This window comes from Engraulis encrasicolus, chromosome 4, assembly GCF_034702125.1.
Source record: "Engraulis encrasicolus isolate BLACKSEA-1 chromosome 4, IST_EnEncr_1.0, whole genome shotgun sequence".
In the NCBI taxonomy this organism is placed as follows: Eukaryota; Metazoa; Chordata; class Actinopteri; order Clupeiformes; family Engraulidae; genus Engraulis; species Engraulis encrasicolus.
In genome coordinates, this window is record NC_085860.1 from 52,202,044 (window position 1) to 52,220,184 (window position 18,141).

At 40.2% G+C, this 18,141-nt stretch overlaps 1 protein-coding gene across 1 annotated transcript in view; it reads right to left on the reverse strand.

The window, feature by feature from the left end:
* The window catches only part of LOC134448122 (E3 ubiquitin-protein ligase rnf213-alpha-like), a 195,616-nt gene that overhangs the window by 23,831 nt on the left and 153,644 nt on the right, over positions 1 to 18,141 (reverse strand). The window contains 8 exon segments of the mRNA XM_063197880.1: positions 2,795 to 2,889; positions 3,103 to 3,274; positions 3,526 to 3,682; positions 3,987 to 4,087; positions 4,296 to 4,330; positions 8,953 to 9,055; positions 9,575 to 9,817; positions 18,024 to 18,134. Coding sequence (XP_063053950.1) covers positions 2,795 to 2,889; positions 3,103 to 3,274; positions 3,526 to 3,682; positions 3,987 to 4,087; positions 4,296 to 4,330; positions 8,953 to 9,055; positions 9,575 to 9,817; positions 18,024 to 18,134 — 1,017 coding nt within the window.

Consider the following 18,141-nt stretch of genomic DNA (forward strand, 5'->3'; position numbering starts at 1 on the left):
AAATGTCATGTTAAAAAAATAGCAGTGTTGACATCTGTCTTTGAAAACTCAAAGATGTTCTGTAAAAACGAACAAATTCTTGTCAATTCAACTTTGCTGAGCATCCTACACTAATATTTTGGCTTTATTACGTTTCAAATGGGCCCAAATTATTACATTAATGGCAGGGTATTACGTTATTGGCATCGTTATTACATTATCAGAGCTTTTTTAGTGTAAGGCCAATAATGTAATAACCTGCGAATAACTTAATACCTTATTGATAGGGAAGTGTTATTACGTTATTGGCAGTTATTACGCTATTGACAGTTATTATGTTTTGGGTTGTAACAAGGTGGAGTGGGAGCTAAGGGAGGGTCGAAAACGGTTTATGTTGTGTAGATGAAAATATGAAGATTGTGTTACTGCTGTGAGCGAGAAAAGATGGAGAGCTGTCGAGGATGAAACCCAAACTCTTGACCCGAGTGGAGGGAGAAACCAAGGAACTGTCATTTGAAAGGGGAAAACTGTCTGCTAGTTTTAGTGCAAACCAGACAAACTTTGGTTTTGTCGCTGTTAAGTTTAAAGTAAGTTTGAAGTGACAAGCAGGTGGTTAGAGAGGCGGGGAGGGAGTGGGAAGATGGCTTGCCAGATAAGTATAGTTGGTGTCATCTGCTGATTTTAAAACAATTTAGGGAATATGTTGCTGATGAGAAGTAGGTAAATGATGACAATAAGGGGCCCCAGGACCGAGCATTGGTGGCACACCTGAGGTGACATCAGTGGGTTGGGATATGAAGAACTTGAGTTGAATGAACAGAGTGAGGCCAGAGAGATAGGAATGGAGCCAGTCAAGCGGGGTGTGAGAGATACCGATGGAAGAGAATCTGTTGAGGAGAATGGTGTGAGAGATCAGGCGCGGAGTGGCCATCGGGAGATCGGGGACTTGTCCCGGTGGGCTGCGGCCGCGAAATGTAGTACCGTGGCCGTTTCACTTCCTCAGCCGGCCCTAAAGAATCATAATTTGACTGCTTCTCACAACTCCATACAATTGTTGTGTGGACCCGCCTTAATATATACCATGTACCAGACGGCAATACCTCAGTGAAGGTGTCAAACAGTAAATTGGCCACACCCCTTCTCTACTGATAATTTTCATGTTGCCTTTCGGTATCATTTACATTTTGGATATTCAAGCATTATTGATCATTGGTTGTCACAAATAAAAGGAATTTGTTTTTGCTCTGCACAGTGCTCAACTCGATTAATCAAAGCCTATTTATTTTCCGATTTCCACATGACTGTTAAAGTTTATGGTCTGCCAGTCCAGATTCACTTGTTCTGTGGTTATTGACTTGGGTTACGAACAGATTCCACCAAGTGGTACGGAAGTGAACTGCAGCTAAGTACCACTGAAGCAGTTTTGATTACATTGATTTGTTAGAACTACCGGTATATCTCCTTATAGTCAAAATAATATTATTATCATACATATATTTATAGGATGTAGCCTATGTAATGTCTGAAGAAATGGAACAAAATAATTACCACACACAAGATTCTGATGTGAGCAGTGCTGGGTGTGTAGGCTAAACGGTGGATAAAAGTGGAGTAATTGCAAGAAACAAAGACATTTGCTGCGATGAAGACAGCGTTTTAAGGTAGGCCTACACCGTTTGGTTATTAATTTTGTTGACTTATGGTTGTGCTTTGAAGTAGGTTTGGCTCATTTGCTGCATGGTGGGTTTATTGCACAATAGACAGACTTTTAGTAGGCTATAGCCTACTCTTCTGAAAATCCCCACACTCAAAACTTCGTGCCTGTGCTCATCCTGTCTTCCTTAAACGATATTTCAATAGGCCTATAAACTGTCAAAATGACAGTGGAGTGCACATTTTCATGGAACAGTAGAGTGATGTAGCCTAACCTGCAACTAGTTCTATGGTGAATGCTTTGGACTGTGATGATGGCTGTGTAGGCCTATTTCATCAAGGTGTAGGCTACAATTCTCCACTTCAGAGTGATATTTTGACAACACTAATATCCACATGTATTACGACTGCAGATTTCGTGGTTTTTGTCTTTTTTGGTGAGGGAATCATGTTGTTCGCGTTTGGGAGGGGGGGTAAAAAGGGCCGCCAAGGGGAAAATTCTCCCAGTGGGAAAAGTACCCCCACTCCGCCCCTGTGAGAGATGGTGTCAAAAGCTGCACTGAGATCAAGAAGGATGAGGATGGAAAGTAAACCAAAATCAGCAGCTAGACGTAGACGCAGCTAGACGTAGCAGCTAGACATTGTCGATTTTAACCAGGCGAATACACTTGCCACGGCGAGATTCAGGCAACAGATAATTGCTTCTGTGCAGCAAAGAGCAATATGAGCGATTGAAGCGACTAGAGTGTGTCCATTAAAAGCAGAATGCAAGCATTCTGAATGCAAGCAGCTAGACGTAGACGCAGCTAGACGTAGCAGCTAGACATTGTCGATTGAAGCGACTAGAGTGTGTCCATTAAAAGCAGAATGCAAGCATTCCAACATTCCCATTGGATGTGGCGGCTGTCGGCGAACCGCGTCATAGCTCATTTGCATAATATTCCCAGGAGCTCAACTACAAAATGTCGCTCTTGTGGCGCGAATTGCTTCCAGTCTCCAGAATTGCTTTTGTTGCGCGACTCAATACTAAGTCAATTATTTCCGTTGATTGCCTCGCTTATGTCGCGGCCTGTGTATTTGTGCAGTGAGTGATGTTTCTGTACGGTGCCAGGTACGGACACCAGACTGAAAAGGTTCATGAAGAGAGCTGAAAGTGAGATACCTTGAGCTGTGGGCTGATGATATTGCTGGCTACACCCGTCTCCCACTTGTTACGTGCCTCTTTGGTGGACAGCTGAGCGTCATCATTTATGGACCCTGAGTAACACACGCACACACACACAATTTCACTATGAGGCAAGAAAACAGATGATAACCGTGAAGTTTTGAAAGTGCCTCCTTCTGCAAGCTAAATGGTGTGTTAAATATTGGTGGTGGTGTGTGTGTGTGTGTGTGTGTGTGTGTGTGTGTGTGTGTGTGTGTGTGTGTGTGTGTGTGTGTGTGTGTGTGTGTGCGCGCGCGCATGCTTACAGAGAGCATCTGGTGTTTCCAGTAGAGAGTGTATGATGATGTGTACAGTAGCAGTGGTGTCGTCTGCTCCTTTCCCCAGTGCTCTGGTCAGCTGCTGTAGGTCCATATGCAGGTGATCCCTCACAAAAACGCCACAGTCAGGCACCGCAGGGGAGATCAGAGCTGCCAGGGCCTACACACACACACACACACACACACACACACACACACACACACACACACACACACGCACGCACACACGCAGGAATGGTGTGTGTGGCAACAAAAGAATAAAAGAAAAGGATATCAAAGCCATTTAATGATGACTGTGTGTGTGTGTGTGTGTGTGTGTGTGTGTGTGTGTGTGTGTGTGTGTGTGTGTGTGTGTGTGTGTGTGTTTGTGTGTGTTTGTGTGTGTGTATTTGTTTGTGTTTGTGTGTGTACCTCTGCATTTTTGGCTGCCCCTAGCATCATGGCGGCGTGTGTGAGTAGGCGGACCAGAGAGAAAGGTACATGGCTCATACCCTTGGTGTCCAACATATCGGGCTGATCCCTACGTCCCGGGTCACCCAGGATATGACCTTTTCTTGTACGGTCAGCCCTACACACACAGACACACACACAGACACACGCACGTGCGCACGTACACAGGCACGCACGCACGCAGGCAGGCAGGCACGCACGCACGCACGCACACACACACACACACACACACACAGTTACAGACAGAGGTAGCCGTCAACTGTAATTTGTCCCCCCAGATGACACAATCAACCTCCTGGCTATTGGACAATGATTTAAATACCGGAGGCCTTGGTTTGAAGCCAGCAGGGCATTTTTGCTCCCGTCGCTGAAGCTCCTTTAAGTACTTTAAATGAGACACTGAATAGCGCGGTACTCACTGCTGTGTCTTAGTGGCAGTGAAGCCTGAGACTGCTTTATGGTTCTGGCCTCCAATCTCAGCATTGCAGTCTGGACAGCGGCTTTTCTGCATGGGCTTACCACACTGCAGAGGAGAGAATATGAATCAAAATTGACTTAATTAATCATTTAGTAGTTAATGATCACTTGCATGTACGGATCACATTAGAGACAGACAGAGTAAGAGAGAGAGAGAGAGAGAGAGAGAGAGAGAGAGAGAGAGAGAGAGAGAGAGAGAGAGAGAGAGAGAGAGAGAGAGAGAGAGAGAGAGAGATTTTTGATAGCATACTCACTCTGTCTACACAGCATGGGTGACCATTGGGGCAGACTGAGGGAACAGAGGGAGAGAGAGATCTACTCAAACAACACGAGAAAGTACTGATGCTGATAACGATGTGGCTCAGTTTCATTATTAATCTCCTCCAGAGAGAGTTCTCTGTGATACAGATGGTCACTCATGAGCGACACAAAAAAGTAAAATAAAAAATGATATACAATGTTTTGTACAAGCCTTTCTTACGGCACTACATGATATACTGATTCAACTGAAAAACATTGAATTTTTATGTTATTTAACTTTTAAGTTAAGCAAGTAGGTCACTCAGCACCCTCTCAACATCCAAATGACTCGAAAATAGTTGGAATCGTTGGTGCTTTGTTGTGCAGGCATGCATGAGATGTTTGAATGATGAGAAATAATTAAGCATTATACAGTTACATGCTTTAGAAAGGGTTAACTAAGATATCACCAAAGCTTAACAGGGAGTATGTATTCATGACATACAAACCATGAGTATACAGTACATGCCTAAGTAATGAGACATAATTAAGAGTTATTTGCGAACCAATGAGTAAGAAAGACTTCAATAATCCTTCACATGGAGTGAATCCACCATGCACAAACATTAACAAGCACTGCTTATTAATGATTAGTTGATGAGTGATAAAAAGAGATAATGATTAAAATGGGATTAAAAGAGGGTTACCTAAGCATTACCAAAGGTTTGAGCAATGCTCAACTCATACTTAACAAGGAGTCCTTATTATAAAGCTTTACCCAGTCATTATTGCAGTTCTGGTAAAGACGAGGCAGAGAACTCATGAGCAAGGGGAAGAAAAGTCTGAAGAAGGGATCTACCCGAAATGTCACAGAAAAATAAAAAATAATTCAAAAAATCCTGTTTGTAGCGCACTTTTCTCTCTTTTTTTGATCTGGATATTTATTGGTATTGCTCCCAAGTCAGACGCTTGGATGCACAAGCTTTTACTTTCAGCAAGGGGAAGAAATGCACATATGAACATTGGAAAAGCTTCTTGGAAATGTAATGGAGAGAAGTCAGTGTCAATATCTTTAGTTTAATGTGTCTGCCACTTTTTTTTCCTGACAAAGGCATTATGGGCCATGGCATATTTCCATATGTATAGTTTTAAATTAAAGGGACTCTATGTAAGATTAAAAGTTTAATTACAGTAATCACTGTTCCGATGCTCAGCGGATGCTTACGTATATGAGTCATTAGTAAGTCAACGACGTCACTTTCACGGTGCGCTGTCAGAGAACCCCAAATATAAATTTTGGCAAAGCGTCGTGGGAAACACTTCTCATACGAAAAATCGCTTTACATACCGTATTCAGATTTGTATCCACTGCTGGCATTCCGCTATGAAAAACATTCTCACAGCGAGTTTACTTAAACAGCATTATTTCCATGACTGTGTAGATTTTGACACAGGCATGCCATGGGCACCGCGCAAACTATGTCATCCTACATTATGCCCCTTTAAAGACGAAATGAAGCAGTGACCTAATATAGGGGTCTATAACACCAGTAAGATAAGCCAGCAAATATATATATTTTTTTGAAGTCTGAAATTTAAGCCGTTAATAAAAAAAATAAAGCACAAACACGTAACGTTTCTGTTAACGTTTCCAGCCAACAGCGGGTGACGTCACGCGAATGGTAGTGTCCTATTCTAATGCTGTTTATGATAGTAGTGAATTAAACATTTGGGCCTTGCGTGGCTGATTATGAGCTTATTTGCTTAACCCAAATGAAGCAAGAATACGTGTTTGGGTGGGAGAGAACAAATATGAGGCATGAAGGTAGACAAGACATCCCATCACATAAACTATAGGTAAACAAGCAGCTTTTTTGCTAAGGTGACAAGTCGCTAATAAATTTTGGCATGAGCCAACATGATCACTTTCATAATCGTGCAATGTTGCAGTTCCCTACCTTCATCTTCCGATGATTTCGCCAACATTTTCCAAGCACCTGAATATACTTCACGTGCCCACGTTTATCGGTGTTATCCAGTCAAATCCAATCCAGCCAGTTTGAGGATGCATTCGCGGCTTTTATAACAAAATAGTTTAATACAATAGATGCAGCTACTTTAATAAGCATGCCATAACTTAATTTAGGACATGATAGTTTAATGTGTGTACTCATTTCCCGTGGCATCAACTTCAAATCCCCAAAGCTCCTACTCTACTCTCCTCCAATTCCGAGAGCGAGACGAGAGAGGGGATGGGATAGCCACACACACACAGGCTGCGTCCCTTCCCTTCACAAAGCTTTCCAAACTTCCGCCAATTTTGCAAGTTATTTTCTATTACTGAATTGGACCACATAACCAACTTAACGACATGGGCTTTCAGATTAGCGTCCAACAATGCAGGAAAAAGACGTTATTGGTGACGGTCTACAAAGCGGATTCCAAAAAAGTTGGGACACTTTGTATTTTGTGAATAAAATCAAAATGCTGGTATTTTCAAAACATCTAATATGTTAATAAGGTAGAGCATTATGCACAGACAACATAACAGTTGTTAAAGTCAAGCAGAATTATTGTTTTGAGGTCATTATGTGATCATTTAAAATTTGACCCATGAAACAAATCTCAAAAAAGTTGGGACAGGGCCAAAACATGTTGTAATAGTTGGATAATTCTAAAAATGACACAAGGAAGAATATTTTAAAAGGAACTAGATTGACTGCCAACATGAATGCACAAATAAAATACCATCACATAGAGGCTGTGGCACTCAGCAGCGAATATTTTGAGGGACTAATTACTTATCTATTACACATAAAGATTGAATTATCAAAATTGCAGGCATATAAGGCCTATTTCCGTAATATAGAGTTCTGCGTAATCATTGCACGAGTTATGAGATCATGACATACTCGTGGTAAATAAGCAAACTATGACACTCCAACAATGACAGCTCTCGAAAAAATGACCATAAACACAACACTTGATTAATGCACATGATGCAGACATTAATCAGTGTTGCGTGCGGAAAAGCTCATTCTATGGACCTAGTAGACATGTGAAACTGTCCTCTGATTACAGAATAGAAAATATTTCATCATTTTTGAACATTATGGAGTCATGCACCCTCTAGGTTATATAGAAAATGAATACTTCAGCTTGATTTAGTGGTCAGTCTGAAAGACAGCAAATATGATGGTAAGGGGGTGCAGAGGTGACTTGGTTATGGTCTTCCTACTCACGTAGAGCATTAAAATGATTGTTGAATGATACATACAGACTTTAAACAGCAAACATAGCTACCAAGGCATTATATTTTGGAGCACCACCTTTAGATATTGCCCCATAATGGTGGCAAATTTCAATCTCTACTATGTTCCAACAGTGTGTGGTTCCATCATAAGAGTAAACAGGTCACAAAATGGTTTTCTTGCATTCAGGATATGCCACATATTAAGCACAACAAAAAGGTAAACAAGTTGAGGAACACACCTATCAGTTGAGCTGCTGAAATCATGTCTCGCATATCAAAATATCTAATTTTTGAATAAAATTACGCCATCAGTCAAAGAATTTAACTATTCAGTCTCATCCCTTGTGTTGTGTTTAGTATTATCGAATATAAAAAGCATTTTATTGGCCCTGTCCCAACTTTTTTGGGATTTGTTGCAAGGGTGAAATTTTAAATGATCACATAATTACCTCAAAACAATAATTCTGCTCAACTTTAACAACTTATATGTTGTCTGTACATAATGCTCTACCTTATTAACATATTAGATGTTTTGAAAATGTCAGCATTTTGATTTTATTCACAAAATACAAAGTGTCCCAACTTTTTTGGAATCCGCTTTGTACAAACCTATGAGAGCGAGCAGCCCCACAGTCCTGACTCCTGTCCTATGGTGGATGCAATGGGTGGATGGCTGCAGCTATCCCACCATGCTCGTAGCAAAGGCTTTTTGACACAAAGTGATAATGACACTTGGTATTTCTCTTTCATCTGATAGTAGGTCTATCCTTCTTCAATTTTACTGCCACGATTAGAGTCAGTTAGCGCTGTAGTTAGCACACGCTAACGTTAAGTGAATGGAAGGTTACATTAGCCACCAACGTCTACCATTCGCGTTACGTAGGCGGTGAACATGGCTGCGCCCTTGTGGCGAAACTCGGTAATAACATGTCATTTTTCAGCAAAACTACTTAAAAGTGCAGTCCAACAAACATCCATTCGTTTATGAAAATAAATAAGCCGCCAAAAAATGATAATACTTGTCAGTGCTTCATTTCCACTTTAATGTCCCCTCGTGGGATATGTTTGGCCCCCGGGCTGCTAATTCCATATTCCTGCAGTAGAGGCTGCTATTGAGTTTGTGTACAGGGCTCTGTTTACATCCCAAAGCTGCATAGCATAGCTTTTTAAAAAAAAAAAAAAATCCCAAATAATTTGTAGGGGGTCACCCTACAGTGATCGACTGTCTCTCACTAGCTTAACTATACCCCCCTCCCCGAGGGTGTCCAAAACAACACAATGCCTAAAATAAAAAACAAGAACCTTTACCTCCTAAATACACCCAGGGCAATGGTTTTAACTGTAACTGTTTTAGCCCCCATATAATAGCATACCCCTTTAACATACAGTACACTTCTGTTGTGCTGTTCAGTACTCACTGTACCACTTCAGAGCCCCCCAGATTCCCGAATCCGGTTTCAGATTCATGGCCTGCAAGGCTACATACAGCATGTCATCAGGCATAGTGGGAAGGTAGGCTGCCTACACACACACACACACACACATACCAAGTGAATAAAAAACAGAAAAGTCCCCAGTTATTACGCACATATAACATGAACATTTGGTAGGTGAACTGACAGAATTTATTTCAAAACTATTCTATTGTACCTCTTAATGTGTCATGTAACGAAAATAAGACCTATGTCCATACAGTACATACACTACACTAGATAGAAGGGCCTTTTTGTCAGCTTCATCTATGTGATAGCATGTGAGGAAAGTGTGTCAGGTTAGTGGCACTTGTGAAGTGTATCTTACAAAATAAATTAAAAAAAAAGAAATTACACTTAGCTGACCCTTTTGTCCGAAACAACTTACAGATATAACATTACAGGTTATTGGTTACAGTCCCTGGAACAATGTGAGGTTAGGTGTTTTGCTTAAGGGCACCACAGCCAGGGGGGAGGATTGGATTGGTAAGGGTGCGGATTAAACGTGCAAACCTGTGATTTACAGTCCAACTCCCTAACCATTACACCACGGCTGCCCCCATCTTACCTGCATGTTAGCAGGCTGCAGTGCGAGCTCTTGTAGTGGTGATAGGGCCTTCGCCTGACTGCACAACAGAACTGCAGACAGGTGCACGCACAGCTCTGTGATGTTGTGCTGGGCTCCAGAAGACTCCGGTAAAACCTTGAGCACTTTCAGGTCGTTCCTTACAAGCTCCACAGCAAATGCCTTCTGCTTTGGAGTGGTGAGGACTCCACAGTGGGTGATATAGGCCTCCAGAGCTTGGACCTCCTGTGAGGGGAGCAGTGTTACTTCAAGACAGAGGACTAATGCAACCTGCATATTTCTGCAGCCCTGCCTGCACAGGTTCCTTCTTAAGCAAAGGGCAGTAGAGGAACTTACCGTCCAAAAAGGGCCTAATCGTTACACGGTGGTTAGAAGCACCAAAATCGGAACAGGGTATATCTCATCATTTCAGGGGTGTCCACATTTTTTATTTCATTAAGGTCATTTTTAAAGTGACAATCCAATATGGCAGCCCAAAATGAGTCAATAGTAATAAAGTGCTGAATTGCCCGGACATTAAAAATGTATCGTCCATTTTACTTCTTTGCATGTGATATATACAAACAGAATTCTGATTATATGTGAAATTTCCCTGAATTTCTGAATTTCCCCCTGGGGATCAATAAAGTTACTCTACTCTACTCTACTCTAGATACCATAAAAACAATGCTACATGTCTATCTTGATTTTAACAGAAGAAACTGTTAAAGAATAAGTTTGGTCTAATCAAATTTTCATTTCTGGATAATTATCTATATAATTAACATACATAAATAGTTTGGAAATTTAGTGGGTCATGTCTATAACTTTCAAAAAGAAATTTGTGGTGAAACTGTTTAGGTGAGCAAAGATGAACCCTTAAAATGGGCCACTTGGTGTTGTCCCAATGTTAGCATGTTGGCATTAGTTAACAGAGTCCAGAAACAAATAAAGATAAAAAACAGATAAAAACCAAACTGCAGGTTTTCCCTATCTAGATTTTCTATATACATTTAGAATGTGTTCTCTATCCAAGGTAGCCATCAGGGCATGTTCCTCCAGGGGCGCTATAGCCCTCCTGGGGGCGTTGGGAAGCCCTGGGGAGCGTGAAGGATACAGCTGAGTAGGGCGGGGCTTATTTCCCATTGGGGGGCATTAGTCAATTTTATTTTTCAGGTACTAAGGGGGGCAATGGCAGGCTTATGACGAGGTCAAGGGGGCGTTGGGAGGCTTATGATGATGTCATGAGGTCGATTGTTTGTTCGAAAAAGGATGAGAACCAACTGCTCTATGTGAAGAAAATGTCCAAAGAACAGGTTTGGTTTTCTGGATGAACTTCTGTGTTCATTGTGCGAATCCAAGATGGTCATCAGGCACGGCAAACTATACAACAATACGTCATATCTCCTGTTCGTGAAGGAGTACAGCTGTAATTCTGTGGTGTATTCTGTTGCAGACTGTGTGTGCTACTGGTCTTAGCTCATGGGCCCACATATTTGTAGCAAAGTTTATCAATGTTTTTTGTAATCCTCCATGAGGGACATTATTTGTTATTATTTGTATTTGTTTTACTCACTTTACAGTTTTTTCTGATTGCTAAAGCTCAATTTTCGAAACTTTGGCTGCTTTTGCAAAACTCTACACACAACTACAAGAACTTCACACCTATCTAGCAAAGCACTGTAGATACGTTGCAAAATCAAACTAAGGTTGAAAAACGCTATACACTTTTGGAAAATTTGCATTTTTGTGTCAAATCATTCACACAAACTATCTTATAATAAACACACACACACTGCAACTACACACATGCAGTATTAATGATACACACATTTAGCGTGTTGTTTGTTGCACAATGTAAATCAATTGTAGATCACACTTTTGTCATGAATACTTGTGATATAAAAACACAAGGGATGAGACTGCAATCATGGATGTTTATTTATGTTCCCCAAAGCAAACTAAAAAGATGTTTTTGACATGTAATTCAAATACACGTGAAAACACAATGTAAGTCTAACAAAGGAAATTACTGAACATCCATACGCCTTGCTGGATCCGACAATAACATTTCATTGACATCACATGGTATGTCTTCAATAAAGTATCACCTTGTATCCAGTCCTGACATGCCATCTGGTCAATATCAGTATGGACTCCTACAGTATATTCAAAACTAGTTGTTGATTACCTGCACAACATGGGTAGATGACGTGACGTGTAAATTTTGCTGTCGCAGGCTCTTAAAATTAAGTAAATTCATGCTTTCAAAATTGTCAATGCTTTAAATGATTAAACTAATGCCGTTGTTGTGAAAAAGTAATGTGTAATAAATCCAGAGCTTATATAAGTATACTTAATTTTGAGTCAAATGTCATATTTGTCCTATGGTGTGACTGAGGCAAGCCTGGTTCTCCATATTAAAACATTTTTAAATAAATAATCAAAGCTCAGTCATTTGTCTAAACAACCCTGGCATGTTTTTCAAGGTGTCTATTTTAGCAAGTGGCAATGCTTAATTTTTTTCCTGTTTTTCTGAGACGGTATGGACTTATGAAACTTTGTCGCAGAAAACAATGTCCTGTGGTGTGACATCATATTTTTGGTTAATTCTGTGGATAATTATCTATTGTTGAAGCTCCAGCGGTACATAAATTGTGACTTTAGACCCTTAAGAAGCCAATGGCAAGGGTGGATTTTAGATTTTTCTCTCAGAGTTCTTCAGTCAATCAATTATGTTTTGCTACCACAAGATGTATTAGTTTTGTAGTCCTTTGGTGTGACAGGCATAAAATACATTTTGACAATAGTGTATATTTTTCATATTTTTTTCTTATGTAGATGTATGAAAATGCATCTTACTAAAGGTGAAATTGTATTTCAGTTGGCAACGACATGGCTTTAACCCTATTCAGACTGGGCTTTTTTGGCATTCCTGAGCCTGGGGGGGGCTCTTTTGACCCCCCCCCCCCCCCCCCCCCCCCCCCCCCCTCCCCTCATAACTCATGAATGGAATGCGGTATGACCACAAAACTTTGGGGAGATGATCTACATATGGACATCTATGAATGACATAATTTTTGTGTCATTATCTTGTATTATGACGTCATTATGACATCATCTGATTATAACGCCCAAAATCTCGCCATAATGTATTGTCCATCAAATTTAGGTAATGGACTTAAATTTTAATGATTATATGCTTCAGACCACTTTAATGCTCACAAAGCTGTCTGATGCTAATGGAAAAAACAAAAAAATATGAAAAAAGAACAATAATGAGACTTAGATCAGTGATTTTCGGTCAGACATACCTGTCAGAAAACCGTTGCCATGGCAACACCAAAAATGATAAACATAATATTTTGGTACTAAACTGTAGCCAACTAAATTTTAGGAAAAGTCACCAAGTTTCGTAGTCATAGCTTAAGTCGTTAAGGAATTATACGACATCAAAGTTGGTGCGGGCACTTTTAGCCCCCCCCCAGTCTGGATAGGGTTAAATTAACTCAAAAGCTCAAAAGTCCTATGGTGTGATGGTAAAAGTCCTATGGTGTGACACTTTGGAGTATCACACCAAAGGACAAACAGGTCACACCAATGGACTAGATATTTGAGAAATAGCTTTTAAAACAACTGGTAGTACATTTTTTTTTTTTGTTGTTTGACTAGATAAATATTGTGTATTCAAATTACTTATTCCTTTATTGGCCTTTGGAATTTATACTTTGATGCATTATTGATGAATATTTGCTGTTGATTTTAGATACTGTCAAATGATATAAAATGTCATTAATGGTGCTTTTAAACCATAAAATATAACGGTAACAGTGAAGGAAAGATCAGTGAGAGAGTATATAGAGGAGTATAGATGAATAAAGTATGCTGTGGAGAGCTCAATATACAGCATAAATGTGCTGTCCAGCTTGAGATACCAAACAGGCACTGGCCACTACACACTACAGGTTCAATGGTGTGACAGTCATAGCATACCTACAAAAGTGTGATGGTCATGCCAAGATCACACTTCAGTATGAGTCTTATGAGCTCTGCAGGTTACATTCAATGACCGCATGGCTGTCATTAAGAGTTACGATAATAACGATTATAATCGACGATTCAAAGACTTATAAGTGTAAAGTGTAGGTCCATATTGACTAAAACATTATATTATGATCAAAAGACAAAATAATCATGTTGATATATTTGTTTCTGGCTCAGTTTTGCATTTCTGTCCTTTAGCGTGACATGAATGTCCTACGGTGTGACATGTTTTAAATGCTCAAATATTTGTTTGAGCTAAACAATATGTTTGATAAACACTGAATATTGCATTAGGGAAGAACAAATAATCGTCCCTGAAAAGTTAGTATAAATTCGGACAATTTTGAACATTTAAAAGAAATATATCCCTGTTTTTCTTCGAAGGTTTCTCATAATCTCACATCTAATGGGAAAAAAAATACTTAAATGGTAATTTCTCATTAAATTAAGACTTTAAAAAATTGCAATAAATATGAAGAGTGTAACAATGCTCATAAAACTCCATCAAGCCATATCTACATTACTTAATATATTTATTTCTTAACGTCACACCAAAGGACATATTTTCAGCAAATTGCTTTATCAACGTAAATAAATAATCAATGAATAGACCAACATTGTGACCACTTGGATTTTTTGAAAGATTAATTGCTGCACTACGTAGACATATACTTTTTCCCCTCATAAACAATGTTTTGTGAAAAAAATGTTTTTTGCTGCCTATCCGTCATCTACCCACATATCAATATAGTTGTTTTATATGTTCTGAACCTTGTAGACCTGCTTCATGTGAATTTTGTTTCTTTCAACTAGCTGTGATATTGCAGAGATGCTCTCATTATTTATTTTTGCAAAGGTTCTGCCATGTTCTTTTAGGCCTACTGAATTTCCTGCAGCCTTATTGTTAGCCATCACCATATTCAGAATGTGGGTCTCCTACTCTGGTGTGAACACACAGTTGGTCTCTGCCGCCTGCTCTCAGAATTCTAGTAATTCTGTAAAGTAGCAATCCCATCACTTGTACATTACTGTATTTCACACATTACAGTCAGTATATACTATATTGTCTTTCATATACATATATACTGTCTCTGTAGGCCTACATATTTGCTATACTGCGCTGTTGAGTATGAAATGACTACATACCGGTTCTCAGCGTGAAATGTTCTGCTTATGCTCTCTACAGTGTAGCGGCTCAGATTGGGTTGAACCCTTTCACCAGCTTACCTGTAGCTAAATGCCATGGTTGATGACATGGTCAACGAATATGATTATGTGCCTTTGTCTCCTTTCTCCCTTTCCTCACCCTCCTCTGATCCTCAATCTTCTGGTGTTTCTTTCTCCTTCCATTATTTTGTACACAGAAAGCTTACCTGTGACTTATTTATACAGCATGCCGGTTGCCAGGTGAAGAGATTATCTAAAGGTGTTTCCCCCTGTCACATATTGTCTAAGAATTGGTATTGTAGTGTACAACATATCCACGAATGTGTATATTTTTTCTAGGAGTGTGTTCATAATTTGCAAATTGTATGCAAAGCAGTGAGTTGTGTTCACAGTTATGCAAAGTGTGTTTTATAACATTACAAACTGAGTGCTAATCAGTTTTTGTGCTATTAGGGCGGAATTCTCCCACCCGCTTAAGTCAAAAAAAGCGCTTAACAGCGCCTCCGCGGTTACTCAAGTCTGTGATTAAGCGGGGTTTACGCGCGATTTTACCAGTTGCGCACTTTGGGTGGGGCCAGGCCAAAATCAGGGAGTTTCGCATGTAAATGAATCCTAAGCGTATTCTCCCGTGCACTTAAGCGCGTTTGCCTTTACGCACATCAAAGGGCTGTAATATGGTCAAGCGCCACTATGAGGTAAAATGTAATATTGCATTTGATGCTCGCTTGGCTTGCATTTTGAACATGTTACACGGTATTCTTTGTTGATGTTCTTTACCGTCAGCGGAAGTCCAAATCGTAATCCTACATTAATTGTGACAAAATATGACCACCTGCCCAGAGCATGTTCTCATATCGGTGAACTTACAAACAAAAGCAGGTCATTAATTAATCAGTATGAGGATCATCGTGTTGTCTCCACGGACGGTAACCAAAACCAAAAACACCTCGTTGCAGGTTGCACCATGCAAAAGTAGGCTAAATTGACAAGGCACGTCAGACTAAAGACCGCTGTTCCAGTCGTCCTCACAGCCACCCAAAGTATGCCTATTCAAAAACAACCTTCACCATTTTTACTATGTTGTAGCCACGACGTTAAGTAAAGGGTTTTTATTTCAACTCCTCCAGATTTATTGGAACTCGTGCATATGTGCATGTAACCTATTAAACTTTCTGAACTGATGCCCGACATACAAAACCACCACATACTGAGGTAGGCTACAGGTTGTCCTATCTGTTTTTGTAGGGCAGAAAATAATTCCTGAATGTCATTACAGCTAAACGTAAAAGGTAGGCCTCAGAGCATGTCTTTGGCATTTCGCTTCTGGTCTCTATTGCACCCCATCAGCTGCGCGTTTAAGTCCTGGCTTGGCATTGCATGCCCATGTCCAATTAATTCTCATGTCTGCGACAGAATATAAAGTCTCCGTTTTTTCATGACGATCGATTTCCTTGTTCATTCTTCAGTATGCATGTGGCCTAAGCGTAATATGCTGACGGACAGCTGAGATCCACATATTTCCAATTATTTTAATGTCACGTTGCTGTACAGAGAAGCGGAGAAACACTTTTAAAAGTCAGCAAATGGGCCTACTATGTGTTTGTTTAAATGTGGGAATGATCAGCATTTTAAATCACTTTTTGATTTCCGGAATTGTCCAGGCAACACGCCAAACTCCATTTTTAACAAAACGTTTAATCATGTTTATTATTTCAATCAACCTGTTGCGCACCAAAACGCTCAGCTGAGTTCCCGCGAATGGGACACATCGCGTTTCCATCTCAATATCTCACCTCCAATACTTGCCTTGTGTTTGTGAAAAGGAGCGGAGGTTAGATTTTGAAACGCTTTTGCAAGAGGACTTTTGGCACGTGGTTTTAAATTCAAAGTTAAAGTTCAGTGTTGGATCTCAATGGACTGCCGAGGTTTTCACACGGTTGATCTGAAAATCCATGCGCCATAGTTTCTTTGTAGCCACAACTGATGAACTTGGCGGAGACTCATCCCCCCATTTAGCATATATCACGCCTATGTTGGGCTACGCGCTGTTTTTCTGAGTTAAGCGCGAGGGGTGTGGCGACGTTCCAGAGGGGAGAATACGCGCAAGATAAGACCGCGTAAAATATGCGTGCGTAAAACCGACTTAAGTGGAGACGGGAGAATTCCGCCCTTAGTTTGGCTGATTTGGTTATAGGTTTGTGCATCTGTGTTAGGAGTTCAGCAAAAGCAGCCAAAGGTTGCAAAAAATGTGCTTTAGCGAACAGAAAAAACTGTAATAAGGATACCCAGTATATTTCGCAATACATGCTTATGTGTAGGTGTAGGTGTATACAAGTGTCTGCGATGATGGGATATGTCTTTCTTTATTGCTGTTACATCACAGTGACACCATAGAGATTTTGAAAATATAAAGTTTTCATGGATAATTTCCTTTCCTATGAATTATATAGGCCAAAATGTATCAGACGTGGTACACTTTTTCAGCAATATAATGCAAGTTTAGGATTGATGCAGAAGTCTGTAGGAGGGTGGGTCTAATCCCAACTATTGCTATGTCATATCTGGAGAGTGTGGGCTTTCAGACAATATATGGGTTTGCTATCTTAATATAAATTATATTGCTATTTTAGGCCCAAAACCCATAACTGTCCAAAGGATTTGAATGAAAATCAATACATTTCAATGTAATGAAAAGCACATTACATAACTAAGGTAAAGAGGAATGTAGGAAGATATCGCATACACCAGGGATGTCAAACTCATTTTGGTCTGGGGGCTGCATACAACCCATGTGATCTCAAGCGGGCTGCATTAGTAACATCATCGCAAAAAAAACATTGAAGCAGAGGATTACGTAGTTTTCAGTACATGTTTCAAAAGTGTGTTGAATATGTAGAAATCAATGCAATACTGATAATCCTATACAGAATTGCCTTGTTTTCATAATTTCAATTAGGGTTGAAACAACTACACAACTAGGGTTGTCAACAGTCAATGAATACAATACCGGACAGTTCATTTTGGCTGGGTTCTGGGGGTCTTCCCCCCAAAAAATACAATTTCTTAGATGTAATTTTTTTGCATTTTAATGTCCCGTTCCCCGTTTCAGCGACCCAACCCATATATTGAAGCGATGTAGTATGGAAGTGGAGAGTGGACAGTTCTTGCGTGTGTGTGTGTGCGTGTGCGTGCGTGCGTGCGTGCGTGTGTGTGTGTGTGTGTATGTGTGTGCATGCATTACCTGTTGAGACGGGTGCTGGCTTGTGTCACGTCTCCTGTAGAGGCAGGTTACTTCTCTGAAGAGAGCCAGCAGCAGATACACACTCCTTTTCAGGGGAGGACTGTTACAGGCCTGTGAC